At 53.1% G+C, this 19,135-nt stretch overlaps 1 protein-coding gene across 7 annotated transcripts in view; it reads right to left on the reverse strand.

Moving 5' to 3' along the window:
- Positions 1–10,537: 10,537 nt before the first annotated feature.
- Positions 10,538–19,135, reverse strand: part of BSND (barttin CLCNK type accessory subunit beta) — a 29,169-nt gene continuing 20,571 nt past the window's right edge. For 4 of the 7 annotated variants that reach the window (XM_037827125.1, XM_037827124.1, XM_037827123.1 and 1 more), the window contains 3 exons: positions 15,816–15,910; positions 13,771–14,040; positions 10,538–12,855 (listed from right to left, as the gene is read on the reverse strand). In XM_037827125.1, the coding sequence (XP_037683053.1) occupies positions 12,450–12,855; positions 13,771–14,040; positions 15,816–15,910 (771 nt within the window). In that variant the 3' untranslated portion in view covers positions 10,538–12,449. The remainder of the gene's footprint in view (positions 12,856–13,770; positions 14,041–15,815; positions 15,911–19,135) is intronic. The other 3 variants (XM_037827120.1, XM_037827122.1, XM_037827119.1) reach the window with 1 other exon arrangement.

A 19,135-nucleotide genomic window follows, 5' to 3' on the forward strand; every position in this document is an offset into this window, starting at 1 on the left:
TTAGTGTCCTCATCTGTAAAATGGGAATAGTGATAGAACCTTCCTCTTAGAGATATACGAGGATTAAAGGAGTTAGTATTTGTCAAAAGCTTAGACTAGTGCTTACAAATTATAAGCACTGTGTAAGCGTTTATTAAAATAAAACATAAATAACTTGGCGAGAGTTGAGTGGACTCAGGAGATGGGTGGGTTTGTGGGCCACCCTCAAGGACTTGCTTGGGATTGTGGTTGATAACTGAGTGACTCCAGAAGGCATGTGAGCTTCTCTCCTGCAGAGTTGGCTTTATCCAGGGTTGAGTTTTTGCCCTGTTGGTCATGGGTGTGGGCCAAGGAGCAAATATAAGGACAGACCATGAAGGCTAAGGTGTGAGGGCTGAGAGGGTGGGAGACGGACGGTAGGTGTCCACAGGCTGAAGAAAGTTGGAGTAGGGAGGGCAGTGGAAAAGGGGAGAGTGGTGATCAGAAACTGGGTGTTTGAAATTGAGGCTCTGGAGGAGGCACAGGCATCAGTAGAGACAAGGTCAAGAGCATGGCTGTGGGAGTGAGTGGCTGAGGAAGGCCTCGAGGTGGAGGGATGGAGAGGACTGAGCTTAGGAGGGTCGTCTGTGTGGAAGAGGACAGGAGAAAGTGGCCAAGAGCCAGAAGCGAAAGTCTTAGTTGATGAGAGGTGAGGGGTCGTGGTCCAGGGGGCGGTGGGTGAATGACAACGCATCAACAAACGTTTCAACGTGGAGTGTCTTTAGAGGGTGGAAGGACAAGGATCTGGGGGGTAGTGAGGAGCCAGGAAGCCCCTACCCCGCCACAGGTCTGGGGGTGGGGAGAGGAAAGGGGGAAGCCGTGTCCTTAGGGGATGGGGATTTTTGGATTTTCCTCAGAGAAAGAAGTGGAAGGAAATGTTCTGAGAAATGACTGAGGATAAGACGGCTGCTGGTGGTGGACCAGGATTTCCCAAGTGCACAGTGAAGAGTTTCAGGAAGGGAGGAAGGGGGGAAGGACTGAAGACGGAGGGAGGGAGGGCCCAAAGGAACCAGGTCTCTCCCAGGAAGCTCCAGCTGGCCAGGGGCGGTGGCCATACCCAGCTGGGCCAGCAGAGGGCGCGCAGTGCCCGGTGTGAGACCCCACCTACTGCCTAGGTCTGGCAGAGCTCAACAGTGTCTGGCACCCTGCCCCGGTCCCAGTGGCAAATCAGACCCAGCCCTACTGTTAGCAAGCCCTCAGGAGGCAGAAAAGAACACAGACATCTGTGATAAGAGGCAGGAAGAGAGAACTCACACAGGCAAGGGACAGGCATTGTGCATGGGAGCCCCTTCAGTTGGGCACTAAATCCAGGCAGGCTTCCCAGAGGAGGCAACTCAGGCTTTGTGGTCCAGCTGCAATGGGGTAATACATCCAGGGAACAGCGCATGGCCCAGCTGGGCAACATTGGAACAAGAGGCTGAAAACAGTGGATGGTGCTAGGGCAAGGAGTGGTCCCTTTCCAAGGGTTGGGGGATCCTGAGAGGTTCGGAACAAAAGAGGGCTGGAACCAGAGCACCAGCCTCAGTGATGCTTTCACCTGCTCCCAGGCCCTCCCTTGGGAACCAGTACAAAACTCCCATGCTCCACAAGCCTTCATCACTCCCCTCCCCACCTCTTTCCAGGGGCTCCCTTGCCTGCCACTTAATGGAGAAAATGGAGCCCAGGGAGCTTGAATGTCCTCATCTTCCTGGCACTCACCTCATGTACCCCTTCTCCATCCATGCACCGCCTTTCTCCCTGCTGGTTTAAAGGAAAGAGATGTCTAGTTACTGCAACCTTGCCCCCCAGCCTCCTCCAGGATCTATTCTCTGATATTTCTGTCTCCATTTCACTATCCTCCATCTCCTCTTCCCTGCACCCCCAATGGCCTATTGAGTACACTCAGATCTCTTCCACCTAGATAAACAAACCAACCAAACAGAACAAAAGTCCCCCCTCCTACCTGTTCCTACATCTACTCCTATGCTCTCTCCATGTCCCCCCTATACACTCCCCAACCCCTGCCACTTCCCAGGGCTTCCCAGGCACTGCTCTTGCCAAAGCCTCGTCAGCCCTGCTTGTGTTTCTCCATGAGCTGTCCAGGAACCACTTAAATTAGAACTGTGGGGTGGAGTGGTGGACAAACCTGTGAGAAGTGCAGATTCCACTAACTGAACTGGAATCTCTAGGAGCTGGGCCTAGGAACCTGCATTTTATAAGCTCCCCAGGAGACTCTGAAGCCGCCCAGACTTTGGGAATCCAGATTTACTACATACTCATGGGGCACTGCCTCGCTTGGTCCACTCCACAGCCATCGGGCTGGTCCAAGCCTTGGCTCAGGCCCTTCCCTCCTCCTAGAACACCAAGAATTCTTCAACTGGTAATGCATACATGTTCTTCGGGACCCACTTCATGGGTCACCTCCTCCAGGCAGCACTCCTTGAACACTGTGCACCCACAGCTCCCCAAGCTCTCATCTCTGCTTTACCATGGGATATTGACAATTTTGTGTGGGGAGCAAACTTGCAGGGGAACAAAGAATGGATGACGGGGGCCTGGCAGAGGCAGAACAGATAGGCCTTGGTGGTGGATGGGACAGAGAATAGTCTTATCTGGAACACAAGTTCTAATCCCAGCTCTGCCCCAAATCCCATGGTGTGACCCTGGGCAAGTCCTACCCCTCTCCTAGCCTGAGTTCATTCATCAGTGAAATGGCCACAATAAGTCCAACCTCACCAAGGAGATGTGAAGCCAAATGAGATGACAGATCTGACAACGTTTTATGTTCTCATAACACAAACAAAGGAGAGAGCTTCAGAGCATCAGATATGTACAGAGGGAGGGAGAGGAAGGGCAGACCTGTAAATAGGTAAATAGTCAGGTGGAAGCCCCCCCTCACCCCCCCCCCCACATGTGCACCCACATGCGCACTCCCAGGCCGATGCACACCACACCAGACCTGGGTCATGCACTGGCAATTTGAATCAAAAAGACCCCAAGGGCATGCCCCCAATTTGCATGAAGTGCCCCTGGGCTTAGGAAGAAAGGAAAGAATTCCTGGCTGCCCCAGGGAAGCAGAGGTGGGGACCAGGAGGAATGTGTCATGGGTAGCTTCCGGTGCCACCAGCTCTCACCCCCAAGCGTCAAGGCTCCCCTCCCTTCCTGGTGGGGGCATTAATGGAGCAAGGAAGCCAGTCTCTGGGCCTGCAAGGAGGGTCAGGGACCCCGAAGCCCAGCCCAGCTGTAGCCGCCTGGCCCCCGGCGCCGGCCTGGCTCCTCTTCCCGGGCTCTCACCAGCCCTGTGAGGCAGGTGGGCGGGGGCTGCTGCACCCCCCGCACAGTGAGGAAACGGGGGACAGGAAAGATCTCACAGGGAACATGGGGCAGGGTGCAGATTCTCACCCCAGGCAGGAGGTGGGGTGGCATTAACTGTACCCCATCATTTAGATGAGAAAACTGAGGCTCAGACAAATGACTTGAGCCTGGGGATTCTGAGGATGAAGGGGGAAAAGCACAGGAGGAGGAAGGAGGGGGAGAGAAGATCAGCTGTGAGGCACGAAGCTGCCCCCAACTGGGCTGGTCCATCCCACGCTAACAGGCAAGGAGGTGGGGTGGAGGCTGGCATCACTGGAGGCCGAACCCTGAGGGTCCCGACCCCCCACCCAGATAAAACCTCGCTGCTCTTAAGGGACCCCTGCCTCTAGTGCTCATCTCAGGTGGCACCTGCCTCACAGGGAGATCAAATCAGCTGGTACATGAAGGGGCACATAGAAGCAGCTACAGGTGCTGGTCATCTGTGTCCTGGAGGTGGCACAGAGTGCAGCTCGGCAGGGCCCTGGGGGGTCTGCTGGGTGGATAATCAACGTCCTCCCCCAGGCGGCCTTCCCCTTTTGTTCTTCGCTGGCATTTCCCCCTTCTTTCCTTGCTTTACCCCAGGGTCACTTTCACAGCGCTAATCCCTGGTTTGTTGTGGGAAGGGATGGCAAAGCCGCCTCCCTCATGCAAACCTGTGTTTACAGCTAATACAGGTGCTGCCAACCGTCAGCTCCACCTGCTGGCCCCACAACTGCTCCATCTTCCTGGGGCCTCAGGCTGGGATCCCGGAGCAGCTGTGGCAGGGCTCCTCTTCCCCTGGCCATCGAGAACCCGCCTGAAGGGCCAGCCAGAGGGGAAGGCCCAGCGCCCAATCCTGAGGAAGGACAGACATGTCCTGGTGGGAGCTGAGGGGCCTGCTGAGGTCAGGAGCTCCCAGTCTGGCCTCAAAGCCCAGAAACAAGTGGAAGTGGAGACTTGTGCGGTAGGGGGTAGGAAACAGAAAGGGCAGTGACTGCGGCTGGCTGGGGTCTCTTGCGGCCAGTCACATTGAGGACCGCGCTCCGTTCACCTCCCCTCACGGAGCGTTAGGTTTTCCTCTTTCACTGGGACCATGATACCTGGCCTACGTCCCTCCTAAGGTTAGAATCATGGGCTGTTTGGGATTTGGAGATGGGGCCTTCGTAGGTCAAGTCCAACCTCTCACTTGGTGCTTAAGCCCACTCTTGGCCTACCAGCAGACTCCCTGGGATCTGAGTTGCTGCTGGCAATGAACTACTTATTTATTTTTTTAGTAATAGAATGAGCATCATTATTTATTTTTTGATCATAAAATGTTCTTTTCTAATCATTATTTACATGCTTATTATAAAAATTTCTTAAAGTAAAAAATATGAATCCCAACACCCAGAGATGGATGACTTTAATTTTTTCTATTTCTATTTGGACATAAAGATATACACATGTATATAGGATCATATTCTATATACCTATCGGGAGTGCAGTTGGCTGCAAGCACACTAGCTTAAACGAGTAAGGGTTCATTTTCTCACACAGCTAGACGGCAGGGTTGCCAGCCTTGGTCACCAGTTCGAGAATGTCAGGTCCAGCATCTCTGATTCCCCTTGGCATTTCTCTCACGGAGGAAGACAGCTGCGGGACCACCCAGCCACCTTGTCAGTGTTCACGACCACAAAGCTGCTCACCTCTGCCTTTTTATTGGGAAAGCAAAAGCTGTTTCAGAAGCAATTCCCAGTGGATTGCTTTTTAGGTTTCATGGGCCAGAACTGGGTCTCATGGCCACACCAAGCAGCAGAGAATAGGATTACCATGATTGACCTTTTATCAGCCATAATGTGGGCATGGGGTTCCCCTCAAACAAAATCAAGGAAGGAGGAAATAGCTGTGTCTGCCACATGCTCTTTCATTATCTCTCTTTTTCTTGATTATATATCATGAACATTTTTCCACATCAAAAAATACGACTCAGTCACGCATTTAACAATTGTTTATCAGGGCCTACCATGTTTAGGAATTTAGCCAGGCACGGAGGACACACTAATGAATATAATAGACAGAATTCCTGTCTTCTTGGAGCTCCACATCTAATGAAGGATACAGAGAGCCACTGAAGAAATTTACCAATAAAAGTGAAATTACAGCTATGATATGTGCTGCAAAGGAGAGGTATCTAGTGCTGTGAGAGCAGGTAAAAGGGGAGGTTGATTCAATCAGGAGGGTCAACATTTTTAATGGCTTCATACCATCCCTTTGCATGGATGTAGCACATTTAGTCAACCTCCTATTGCTGCACATTGAGACTCTTTCCACATGTGAACTATGGTGAACAGCTCCACAAAACACCCTTCCTTAAGGACATCTAGGTGTACCTGTCCACCCATTTCCTCAGGATAAATTCCCAGTTGTGAAATTGCTGTCAACACATGGTAAGGCAGCTAATACACCTGGCCAATAGCCCTCCCCCAAGGGAGTATCATTTCTATCCCACTATGAATGTAAGAAAGAGCCCTGCTCCTCCATGCTCTGCCAACAACACCTATTATCATCTTTAAAGAATGTTATGGGTGAAACATGGTCTCTTGCTGTTTTCATTTACATTTCTTTAATTATTTGAAAAGGTGGCCACAATTGCATTTGTTTCTTTTCGGGAGTCAAAGATCAACTCCCTTTCCTACCTGATTCTTATCTTTCTCTATGTTAAAAATAGTTCCTTCTGTCTATCAGAAATGCTACTGTCCATTCTTTGGGCAGCTCTGAGTGTTACCAAGTCCTTGATAACCAATTTAAAAAGTAAACAACAAATTAAACCTTTGCACTTTAGAGTCACCTGGCTGACATTGAAAATACAGACTCCTGGGTCCCCTCCACGAGCTCTCTGGGTGGATCTAGGACACTGGATTTTTGAAACTTGCCCAGGGTGGGCGGACATAGCCAGCCCAGCCAGCTCCACTGACCTGCATGGGGGGAGTGCTGATGATAGACAGCTTAGGTGCCAACCTCAAGTCTACGCTGTCTCCTGATGTACACGTACACAGTACGTATTTCCCTCATCTCTGCAAATGATGACAATAATAATAATAAGCATTATCTCATCTAATCCTCGCAACATGCTTATCAGGTAGATATGTATTACCTCTATTTTATTGACAAGAAAACTGAGGGCTGGAGAGGGTAAGACTGTTGTCCACAGTCTCAGAAGTGGCTGGTAAAGAAGCCTGATTTTGAACCCAGGGCCGATTACTCCAAAGCAAGTGTCCCTCTTTCCTGTACTCTGCAGTCTCTGTTCCTGGGCCAAGGCTTCAGGTGAAAAGCGGGTTCAGTTCAGTTTAATTCAGTTCAATTCCACTCTGCTCCACCGGCACTGCTGCCACTTGTTTTTTCCGAGTCCTGGGGATAGCAGAACAAGCAGGAAGGGGCCCCTGTTCTGGAAGGAACTCCTAGTCCAGGTGGGGAGACCGGCACGCACACAGCCAGCTAGTGGGAAGGGCTGGGAACAAGGGGTACCAGAGTTTGGGAAGGAGTCAGAGGAGAGGGTGGGCTGGAGATGGATTCTGCCCTGGGAGGGGACGGCAGGGCCTGTTCAGGCTCCAGGGAACAGGTGGAATTTGAGGCAGGCCTTGATGGAGAAGGGGATGAAGGGCACCCAGGCAGAGGCAGCAGCCTGAGCAAAGGCAGGATGGCGTGAAAGTCAGGCTTCCAGTGGCCGCTGCCCTGGGGGACATGGTGGATGATTCAGCTGGAAAAGACATTTGAGGCCAGATCGTAAAGGGCTTCAAATGCCAGACTGTGGAATCTGGCCCTGATGCTCTGGGCAATAGGGAGTCACGGAAGGCGTGGGAGTAGGGGTGTGTCTGCCCTCAGCTGTGGCACAGGGAAAGGTGCAGGTAGATGCTCAGTGGAAACTTAGCTGTCTGATTTGTTGGTGTGTCTTTCTCCACACTAGAGCCAGAATGACCTGAGGTTACTGGATGATTCCTGCCAGGAATGGAAGGTCCTGCAGCTACACCTCCTCTCCTCCATTTAGACTTTCTCTGGAACAATAGGTAAGTTACTCAGCCTTTCTGAGCTTCAGTTTCCTCACCTGGAAAATACGGATAATGCACCAACCTTGCAGATTTTGAGAATGAAATGAGATTATGTGAACCAACATAGTAGATGCTTTAATAAGTCTTATTATGTGTGGATCAGGTGGAATAGTGGAAAGCACGCAGGCTCCAAGGACCTAAATTTGAGTCCCAGCCCTGCCCCTGCCATGCCCATCTCCAAGAGGACTGAATTCAGTGAGATGACACACATGAAGCACTCGGCACTCAGCAGATGCTCAATGACCTTGTTTTCTGTCGTTTGACCAAGCAAAAAACAACCCTGCTTCTCCTCCGTGCTTCTGGGCTGCTTTTCCTCTCACTCAGCTGACAGCCCCCTCCTCACTGTCCCGCGGGAGGCATTTTATACATGCCTTACCTCCTGTTGCCTGCCGACAGCCCACCTGCCCCTCAGCACCTGGCACACAGGAGATGTTCTTTAACCTCTGCAAAGAGATTTCACACACATCTTCTCCCCGATGAATCTGCTCACTCAGTGTCGTATTGACATGCAAGAGAGAGTTGCTCTCCCCTGCACAGATAAGGAAACTGAGACCCCCGAGAGGGGAGAAAGGAGACTGACCCTGTTGAAGTGCTTACTATGTGCTGGAGGCTTCACACCCATTAGTTATCTTTCAATACAGCCCAAGAAGTAGGTGTTATCCTCCCCATGGCATAAATGTGGACACCGAGGCTCAGAGAAGGGCAATAACTTGTTCAGGGTCACACAGCAAGAACTAGCAAAGGCTGAGTGCAAACCCAGGTCTTTCTGACTCTAGTATCTGAGATTTGGAACAAACATTTGCAACATGGTGTCAACAGCTCTGTTCCCCAGGACTGCTGCAAGGATCAGATGGGGTAATAGGTATGAGGTGCCTGGTGTAGTGGCAGGCACACAGTGCCCAAAGTGGGATCTTGTCCACTCTGCCCAACTGTAGAGAGAAAAGGGACAGAAGCCCAGGGAAGGGGCTGCAACTTGCCCAAGGTCACATGGCAAGCAGTTGGCAGAGCCCAAGCTTCCCGCCCCCAGGCTTGCACTCTCTTCCTTTCCCACCCCTTCCCAGGTAAGGGCAGGTGTCAGCCCTCCAGGGACTTTTTCTTCCCAGAGAGTGGAAACTTCCAAAGTCCCTCTGACCTCACATAAAGAAACCAGACAGGAGAGTGAGCAGAGCAGGAACTTCTGCCCTGGTTCACAAATACTGAGTCTGCGAAGGAAATTTGGAACACCAGAGCTTGCCAAGGTGCTCCCCCGGCCCTTTCAGCAAACCCCTCCCTGCCACCAACTTCTTAAGGACCTGTTCCCCTACCAGTTAATCAACCAACAAGCCAGAGAATTCACTAGTCCCTCCATTCCTGGAATGAAACACTAATGGTGGGATTTTAGGCATTGTATTAAGTTGGTGTGCCGGTTTGAGTGTGTTGTGTCCCCCAAATGCCATTATCTTTGTGGTCTTGTGTGGGGCAGGCGTTTTGGTGATGGTTGGATTTGCTTGGAATGTGCCCCACCCAGCTGTGGGCAATGATTCTGATGAGATGTTCCCATGGAGGCGTGGCCCCGCCCATTTAGGGTGGGCCCTGATAGGTGGAGCTATATAAATGAGCTGACTCAAAGAGGAAAGAGAGTGCAGCTATGAGTGACATTTTTAAGAGGAGCAAGCTTGCTAGAGAGGAACATCCCGGGAAAAAGCCATTTTGAAACCAGAACTTTGGAGCAGATGCCAGCCATGTGCCTTCCCAGCTAACAGAGGTTTTCCGGACGCCATTGGCCATCCTCCAGTGAAGGTACCCGATTACTGATGTGTTACCTTGGACGTTTTGTGGCCTTAAGACTGTAACTGTGTAGTGAAATAAACCCCCATTTTATAAAAGCCTATCCATCTCTGGTGTTTTGCATTCTGCAGCATTAGCAAACTAGAACAGTTGGTGAAGCAAATCACAGAGCCTGGGATGGCTAGAGCTTAAAGAATCAAAGCATCGCCTACCCCCGTGGGCTTTTACACCTGCAGACCCTTCTTTTCAAATGAAATCAATAGCACTCCCCACTCCCGGCAGGCTCCAGAGAGGACCCACTGACTAGCAAGACCTGAGAAAGATAAAAGCAGCCCCTGACAGCCAGGAGCCCACCTGGCACTCAGCTTTAGGCTCGTGTTCTCCTGTTGGACAGAAACAACTTCACACAGTGTACCATCAGACAAGGCCTCTCTGTGCCTGTGATGGGGCAAGACAAAAACAAGTCCACTCTGCAATCATGTCTGAGCACAGGTAAAACATGAACATCGTCCAAGCCACAGAAATGCCCAACTGTCCTCCCCTCCTGGCTAAGAAAGCCACTTCTTTCCAGCTTTCCACTTTGTTTCCTCCTTCTAGATAAGATTGATGAAGATATGCAATCATAGAATTGCCTCCGTTTCCTGATAGTATCAATCTGGAGCAAAGCCCCACTCTCTAAATTGTCCCCCAAATCACCTAACACAAGCCCAAATCCTACAATAAGTCCCTTATCTTACAGAGACATCCCATGGCTCCCCACGACACTTGCTCTCCCTCACTGCAATAAATAATAAACCCAGCTTGTTCAACTAAAGGTGTGCTGCTGGGGGACTTTGTAGACCCTTGAGGGACTGATGTCACCGAATGTCCCCACCATATCACCCTTGTAAAATTCAAAGGCACATCTCCCTTTTGGACATAAGGAAGCAGCTACAGAGGAACCAGACTCCACAATCAAGCAGAAGAGTGAGCATATAATTTACCACCCAAATGGGATTTGAGCGTGAAAGAGCACACTACTAGTTACTAAGCTGGCACAGTGGGCATAAACGGGGACTGTCCTGGGAGACCAGGGATATGGCCTCACTATCCCACAGCAAAGAGTGTGAGGGCCAGGCCTGGAGCTGAAGCCCGAGTGTCCCCCACAGGCTTTCTCGGCCGGGCACCGTCCTGCGGTTGTGGTTCAGGCATTCAGGGGCCACTCCTGAGGTTCAATGATCACAGCGCCGTGGCTGGGGTCAGTGGTGCAGAGCGCACCCACAGGGCTGGCCGGGCATGGAGGTTCGTTTATCCTGGCCAGAGGGGGAATGGGTGCTTTTACGTGAAAGAATCTGCAGGTGAATGAAGGTGACCCCTTTAAATGTCAAAAATTCTTTTTATTTTAGCTGTTCGTGTTGGCACTCTTTCTGAGGCGGCTCACACACTTCCCTGCCTTGGTAAACAAAGTGGTGAACACACTGCCCCTCACGTTGTCCGGTGACTCGGGGCCATGAGCAGGGATGTCTATCACTACATCACAGCAGCAGAAGGGATGGACCCCATGGCACTGTGCATCACAGGGGCCTTAAGACCGGAGGCGGAAATGATCCAGAAGGAAGAGGGCCTGTGTTCCAGGGGCTGAGTTTCCAAACGAACACGGAAGGGGACCCCTGGCCCTTGGCCAGGACCCCCAGCCCCATCTCCGACCCAGAAGCCAACCCAGGTGACGTTCTCCCACTCCCAGTTGACCCAGGGTGCAAGCTCTGTGCGTGTGGCCCTGGTTTGAGGTAGTGTCACTGTCCCTTCCTGTCTCCACAGCTGCCACCGTCCTTGTCCTGGGGGCTTTGCCATCACTAGCACACACACTGGCTTTCCTCTTTGAGGCTACGACACAGGGATGGCTTTGGGGTTTGCTGAGACAGCCTGAGCTATCTGTCCCTGCACACGATGGCCCCAGGAGGTTGTGTGGTTGCCACTCTGCTGCCTCTAGCATGTCCATTTTTAACTTCTCCACTCCCACCTCAGCTTCTGCCCTGCAACTCGCTCCATCCCTAATGTACAACAGACCAAGCTCACTAGATGGTGAGCCCTTTGAGGGCAAGAACTATATCAAATCATCTCTCTTTCCCCCCAGACACCCAAGCCTAGTATCTGGTACATAGTAAATTCTCTGTAAGTGCCACACAAACCTAATTGCATTCAGATAGGAAGCTTAATTTCCCCCACAATACGAAACCAATGCAGATGTGTCCTGGAGGGATGGTCATGTGGGATGGGGGAGCTAGCTTTGTGACCACTGTTTCCCAGGCCTTTTGGAGGTTTGAATGCGAGAGAATAAAGGGGCTGTGAGTCTAAGAGTTAGGGAGGTGGAGTGGGGGTGCTATCTGTGAAAGTTTCCTGGGGCCTGGTCTATTTCATACACCCCTAATAACCACCTACCTAGGCCAGGCCCCAAGCTGGGCACGGGAGACCATGAGGTGAGTAAAGCCAAGATGCTATCCTCCAGCAGCAGGCAGAGAGTGAGGCACCAGCGATAAATGTACAAGGCCCAGAGGTGGCACAGAGGAGCAAGGAGGCAGTGACACTAGGGGAAGCTCCCAGAGAGGGGACCTATGCAGGGGGTTGAGGGGTGTCAGGCAGCCAAGGGAGGAAAGGGCACCCTGGTGGAGGGGACAGCCTGGGCACGGGCATGGAACAGCGGGGAGTGGGGCATAGGCTTGGACTCGAGGAGCAGAGAGCGTGAGGTGGGGTGACCAGGGGTAAAGTCAGGGAGGTCAGCAGTAGCCAGCCATGAAGGCTTTTGAGTCTCAGCAAAGGATAGCCCCAAGAGGGATGTGAACAGGGAGGAGATGGGGTTAGCTCTGAGTGAAGCAGGATCATGCCCTCCACCAGGTGGACTGAACGATTCAACAAGGAACAGGGACCCTGAGAGGCCTTCGCAAAGGATGGGGAACCCAGGGGAGCAGCATGGAGGGTCTCTGTTGGAGTCCAGCTTTGGGGGGAGGCGGGAAAGGCCCTCAAGAGCCCCAGCTGCTGCAAATCTTCTCTAGGAATCATATTGTACCTCCAAAGCTTTGCCAAAGAAAACTAACAATTGGAGCGGCAATGGTTGATCCCAGTCAGCCCTCCCTCGTGGACTTCTTTATGGTTCTCGAAAATGCTCTCAGGCCCACAGTCTCGTTTGAACCTCTATATAACCCCATTGGGCAAACAGGGAAACTGAGGCCCTGTGATGTCTCATGGCAGGTAGCAGGCGTGCCAGGCGAGAACCCAGGGAGGAGGTCCACCTCAGCCCTGGGCATCGAGCTCAAAGCCCAGTTCCTTGTCCGGGAGGGGGTCCCCGGGCCCATCGGGCAGCCCATAGTACAGATCTTCCTCTTCCTCCTCAGGCTCCTTCGCACCCATGTCCAAGGCCTCCCCCTCCTCCATCCTCAGACACTGCTGCCAGCAGCTGGGCAGGGCTGCCCCCCGCTGCCCATCTGGGGGCATGTCCTCTGGCATGGGGGCATCAATCAGAGCGAAGTCGTGGTAGCGGTCCTGCTGGCACTTGCAGGCCCAGGGATCAAGCGGTGGCCGGCCAAGCTCCTTCCCATTGGGTGGAGATGGCTGGGGGCTGCTGCCCTCGCTGGAGCCCACATCCAGGTCATCTTGGAAGGAGGCCAAGGGTGCAGTGCCCGAGGGACAGGCTGGAGGGCTGCAGGGGGCAAAGGCCACGAGGGCAAGGATAGCTGTGAGTCAGACTGCCAAATCCCAGCCACTAGCTGTGAGGCCTGGGGTGGCTTAGTTAACCTCTGTGGGCCTCAGTTTCCTCCCCTGCAAAGTGGGGAAGATAACAGTGTTCACTGCTATGGTTGCTTCTGAGGTTCATCGCAGATAATGCATGCAAAGCCCATTGAACAATGTCTGGCACATAGTAGGTGCTCAAGAGACAGGAGCAATTATTATGCTATTATGCAAACCAGGTCGCTCAACCACTTCTCCAATCATTCAGGGGTCTCCTCTGGGCTCTCAGCCCCAGTCACACTGGGACGTCCCCACCTGTTTCTCCGTCTGCTTCCCCCACTGGACTGGGAGCTCCTGAAGGGTGGGGAGTAGGTGCCCACTAATGTTGATGGAATGGATGAACGAGGAACGGGGATGGGGCAAGAGCGGGGAGTGACTTGCCCGAGGTCACAGGGCAAGTCAGTAGCAAAGCTAGGACTTGCACAGGGGCAGGGAGACAGACCTGCGACTCACAATGAACATTCAGGAGAGCGCAAGGGCCTACTGTGTGCCAGGCCCTTAAATGCATTGTTTTAATCCTCTCAACAACCCTGTGAAGTAGGAATGATTATTTCCATGAGGGGAAACTGAGGCCCAGGGAGGGTGAGACACTTGCCCAGGTCACCCAGCAAAGGAGTCAGGATCTGACCCCAAGCCTGTCTGACTCCTAAGCTGGTGCTTGTTTGATCCCCTCCCTCCAGCTGCCTTTCAGAGTGTAGCCATTCCCTGCTGTCCTCTCCTTACTCCCAAATGTCCCCAACCACCCTTGAGTACCCCCCTACCCCTCTCCCCTTTCACCCTGGAACTGGGCAGCCCCCCATCCCACCCCCTGGTCCCCCATGCTCACCTGGGCCTGCTCTGAGTGGGGTTTCTTTCTCCCTCATCCTTGTCCGAGCCCCGGTGGACCACCACGGCGGCCTCCAGCCAGGCCTTTGGGGCTAGAGGACCACCTGCTCCTCCATCACCGGCTCCGGGTTGTGGCTGCCCCAGCTCAGGGGCCAGCAGAGGGCGGGGGTCCTCAGCACCGCCCATGGCCTTCATCTGGATGTGGCTGAAGTCGGGCAGGCTCTGATCGTAGGCGGCTTCCTCCCACAGCCTGATGTACGGAGGCTGGGGGCTGGGGGGGACACATGGGACCGAGGGGAGAGAGCACAGGCAGGTACACAAATATTCACTCAACACACACCCAGCATTCTCCCCTGGCCCTCTTGCCCCAGGCATTCGGCCTCCCCTAATCTCTCGAGAAGACCTTGGGGGAGGTGACTGTCCCATTTCACGGATGCAGAGGCTGAGGCTTGACCCCAAGTGTCTCTCTCAGCCCAGCATTCATTTCACTTGATGTCTCCAAAGCTAACAGGAGGGTGCAATGGTGAAATTGAGCCTAATTAACATTTACTGAGAGCTTATTATGTTCCAGACTGTGAGCTAAAGGCTTTGCACTTATCGTCCTATTCTAAACAGCTTCTTGAGGCAGAAAAGATGATTCCCATTTTATAGATGAGGACACTGTAGCAATCACAGACTGCAGTTATTGAGTGCTCCTTGTGTACCAGGATCTGTTAGCTAACTCATCTAGTCCTCACCCTAACTCTGGGAGATATTGTAAGGAAACCGAGGCACAGAGACTTTGGCTTGCCTGGGGTGACAGAGCCACTAGGTGATGGAACTGGGTCTCAGACATCACCCTCCTGACTGCTGTGCTACAGTCAGTCCCTCTAGGAAGTACGGTTCAGAGACAAGGCCCCTATCCCAAGCCACACAGCTGGGAAGCAACAGAGAGGAGCCCAGAATCCGGGTGGCTGGCGGCTCTCTCACAACCCCAGGCCTGAGGCAGAGCTGGAAGCTGTCACCCCTATTCCCCCACCCTGTACAGGGTCTATCCCCTCCATCCCTGCTAGGACATTTGGTCACTGTGCCAAGAGCAGAAAATGCCAGCACCACCCCCCTCTCTGAGCCAAGTAGAGGTTGCCCAGAGTCCTGGCCCACAGACCCTGGTCCAGCAGCCGGGCCTTCTGAGCCCCGAGTCACAGCCAGGGGTCAGCTGGGCCTATGGCCTGGCCAGTGCCGTGGTGCCCCTAGACGTGCGCTGGCGAGCCTGGGTTAGCCTCCTCCAGGGAGCCAGAAGCTCTGGGACCAAGCCAGGCCGGTGTCCAAGCCCCACCTCTGTCACTGACTCCCCATGAGGTTTTGGGCTTGTCACTGAACCTCTTTGAGCCTCAGTTTCCACACCTGTGGGCCTAACACCCCCCACCTCACAGGGTTTCTGTGAGACTGAAGGAGGTCATGGGTGCAAAGGGCATGATTCCGTCTCTGCTGCCCAGGGATGGCAGATGTGTCTAGGGGCTCTGTTCTTAGCACTGTGTATTCAAGATCTCACTTAACCCTCTCCGAAACCCTGGGAGGAAGGAACTCCCAGTATCCCTGTCTTACAGAGGGGCACAGAGAGGTAAGGAGAGGTAAGAAGCTGATTCGCCCAAGTTTGTGGCAGAGCCCCAGGGCCATGCGGGGGCCAGCAGGCTCCCCTGCCCCTCGTTGCTTGTTAGCAGCACTAGTAGTCATACCTCTTTGGGATTTTTGATGAATTCACTTGTCCCCTGACAAGACAAAGTCCCTGAGCCTCAGTTTTCTCATCTGTAAAATGAGAATAATAATGCCTACCTCAAAGAATCGAGGGTTCAGAACAATCTGTAATTCCTAGAAGTGCCCTCTTGGTAATTTCAAGGCAAAGCTGGAGTCTGGAGCAAGTGGGGGGAGACATGGCCCGCGGCTGCTGCCTCCCCTTCACTCGCCTTTGAAAGGGGATGCTGGTGCCTTGTCTGCCAGCGTCCTCCTGCTGGCCTGGCCTGAGGGGCCCAATGCCCCAGCCCCTCCCCCAGAGGGCCCAGCACCTACCCCTTTACCTCGGCGGTGTACCCGCTCTCCAACAGGCCCAGTGCCTTCGGGGACAGGACGCCTTGGAAGTCCTCATCAGCAGGCACAAAGGTGATCTGGGGGCAAAGGGGAGGTGGCTGATGGGGCTGGGGGCAGGGTGCTGGCCACCCACACACGCCCTTGGCCGCTGCTCCCCACAGAGCATCAGCCCAAGCTTCTCCACACACCCCAGCACCAGTGGGTGGACTGGATCTCTGGGCTCCTGCCTCCCACCCTGACTCTTCTTCATTCAACCAACGAACATTACTGAGCACCTGCTGTGTGCCAGGAGACCCAGGTGCTCGGGGACAAGCAGGCCTGCCCATGAGCTGCTCACATGTTGTCAGTTCCCCGGCCTTGGTCCAGGGCCCAGCACATACCCAGCTCAGAGTAAGCACTCCATCCAGATTGAGTGAGTGAGTGGAAAGCAGGCATTGCCGTGGGTTTCTTGGCATGGAGGCCGTGGTGGGGGACAGAGAAGTGGATGGCCAGGGTCACACTCACAGTCCCTGTCTCTTGTATACCCAGGGTTCAAGAAGCCCCGGCAAGTCCATCACCATGGATGTGCATGGAGCAGTGGAGGGGAGGCGGGTGGCACGAGAGGTGGTGGGATAATACAGAAGGAGCCCTGCCTTTGGGGTCTGGGAGGCGGGGTGAGTATCCTTCCCGGGCCAGGCCAGGCCCTCGCCCTGGATCCTTGGGCAGGTCATCTGTCCTCCCAGCACCTCTTTGTGCTCCTCTATAAACTGGGGCTGATGATACCTGTCTCCAAGAGCTGCTGTGATGATTCAATGAGATAATATACAAAGAGTCCCCCACACAGTGCCTGGCACATAACAGCTGCTCAGTAAGTCAGAACTCATTGCTACTGACGATGAGCTTACCTGACTTCTGTGCGTCTTGCTCTCCCCAGTTGAAAATTTGTTCAACAAATATTCGATAAGACTCTACCATATTCCAAGCTCATAAACAGCAGCCCCTTTTTAATCCCTTCCCATAGATAAAGGGTGTAGGAAGCACTGTCTGTATCTGAAAAGCTCCCCACCTGCTAGGGAGAAGGAAATGATGGACAGAGGGTTTCTTAGAACTCCTGGGAGGAGTGAGCTTCCCCCAGATGTCTGTAATACGACAGGGGCCTGGGCAGCAAAAGACAGATGTTCTGGAGAGCCATGAAAGCCTGGCTGCTAGTCTGGGCTAGACCCATGCCAGTGACCCCAAGCCAAACAATCCACTACCTGAACCTCAATCTCCCTGCTTGTCAACAGGAAACCATTATCCCCACTCTTCCCTCCTCTCTGAGAGATAAAACGAAGTCATGGATTTGAAGAAGCTTTGAAATGCTAAAATGTAACATCATTCACACAAGCATCTATTGAGCACTTGCTGTATGCCAAGCCCAATGTTGGTCACAAGGGATGGAATGACAGAGGCAGCCAGGAAAGCAATGACATCGTGCAGCAGAGTCTCTTGGCTTCCTTTGGCACTGTGCCCTCTCATTTGGGTCTCTGATACTTGCTACATGTTTTGGGGAGTTGCTTCTACCCCCCATTAAGGATACCTGCATTTGCCAGCTGGCTCTGTACTTCCTAGAAGCTGCCTCTTCCTCTGCCTCATTACCTGTCAGCCCAGTCACCACCACCACCACCATTGTCACCATCAACATCATCATCGCCATTATCAAAAGCCTGGAGGAGTAGGAAAGGCCGGGGCATCTTAGGGCTTTGATGGGGGTTGGAAAGGGGGGGACAGATAGGTAGAGTTGGAGCTGGGGAGAGGGAAATCAGACCATGAAGACCCCCAGTACATCAAACTAAGGGGCTCGGCCTTATCCAGAAGCACTGGGGAGCCCTGGAGGAGTTCTCAACAGAGAGCACCCATTCAGATTTGTGTTTGGGAAGAACTAGGGCAGAGTGAGGGAGGCTACTGGGAAGATGGATCTATCAGTCACCAATCAGGGGTCTGCTCCTTGGCTCCAGCAGAGCCAGCAGGAGTGGAGAATGGGGGGGACCTGTGGGAAGAGCAAAAGGTGGACAAGGAGAGGTCCTAACCAGGGAAAGGGCTGCTGTCCCTGCCCATCCTTCCCCCTCTCCCACCTCCCCTCCCACCCCAGCTAATGAGCTCAGTATCCCCAACAGCCCCATCAACTAGGTATGTCCCAATTCTTCCTCCTTTCTCAAGTCCCACCAAATTTAACCAGGTCGATTTCAGAAATTAAATGAGATGACACAGCAGGTGCTCTACATTTGATGAACTGGGAATGTCTTCTCGATTCCTATAGTCTTGGGTTCAAATTCTTCCCTAGTCTGGGCCACTAGCACCTCTCACCTTGATCAGAGAAGATGCCTCCCCACTAGTCGGCTGCCCCCTGAATCTTCCTCTTCCCAGCTGCTAGCATCATAACTTTCTCAAACTGCAAAGCTGATCATGTCCCTCCCTTGTCTGATCTACTAAAGGATAAGGTCCAAATTTCTTAGCACAGCTTTCCAGGTCCCAATGAGCCAAGCCCCACACCATCTCTTCCCCTCACTCTCCAGCACCCACAAAGATGCACTTTTCTTGCTCTTTCACCCACGTCTTCAATATGCTCTTCTTTCTGCCTGGAATATTTTACTCCACCCTCTCTGCCTTCTTAAGTGAACTTTTACGTAATCTACAAAGTCCAGTTCACCTTCTCTGTGAAGCCTAATTCTCTCCCTATCAGACAGGAAATAGTCTCCCCCATAGATGCCAAGCCCTGCAAAGTCAGGGACCACTTAATTCATGTTGGTATTTGCCCCCCTCATCCCCATCCTAACGGCTAATTCCATTCCCCAATATATACATTCCTTTCCATCCAGAAGATTCCCATTTACTGAAACCTCCAGAAGTCAGGCTCTGAGAAGCAGGGGAAGGAAGTCAGAGGGGCAGATGGGCAGAAACTTTTTTGGGGGGCTACAGTGGCCCCAGCACTGAAGAGCAGGACAGGGGCCTTTCACTCCAGAGTGCCTCCCTGGTTTCCAAAGCACTTCCCTCCCTTCTCTCCTTGGCTTCAGCAGGTGCCGACTCTAACAGTCCATGTCCCCGGAGCACACGCAGCCCCCAGACGCACACCAGTCCTCAGGCACCTGTGTGCAGAGACCGCTGATGTCATGACACCTGACCCCGAAGTCACCGCCTGTGTGTCTGCTCTGTGCCAGGCGTGCTGCCGGGAGCCCACCCAGCTGCATGGGGCGGGGTTCTCCCCATTCTCCAGGAGAAGAAACAGAGCCTGGGGGTGGGGGAGCACCCTGCCAAGGTCACAGAAGTGGGGTGCAAGGCAGCAG

The sequence above is a fragment of the Choloepus didactylus genome, chromosome 2, assembly GCF_015220235.1.
Source record: "Choloepus didactylus isolate mChoDid1 chromosome 2, mChoDid1.pri, whole genome shotgun sequence".
NCBI lineage: Eukaryota > Metazoa > Chordata > Mammalia > Pilosa > Megalonychidae > Choloepus > Choloepus didactylus.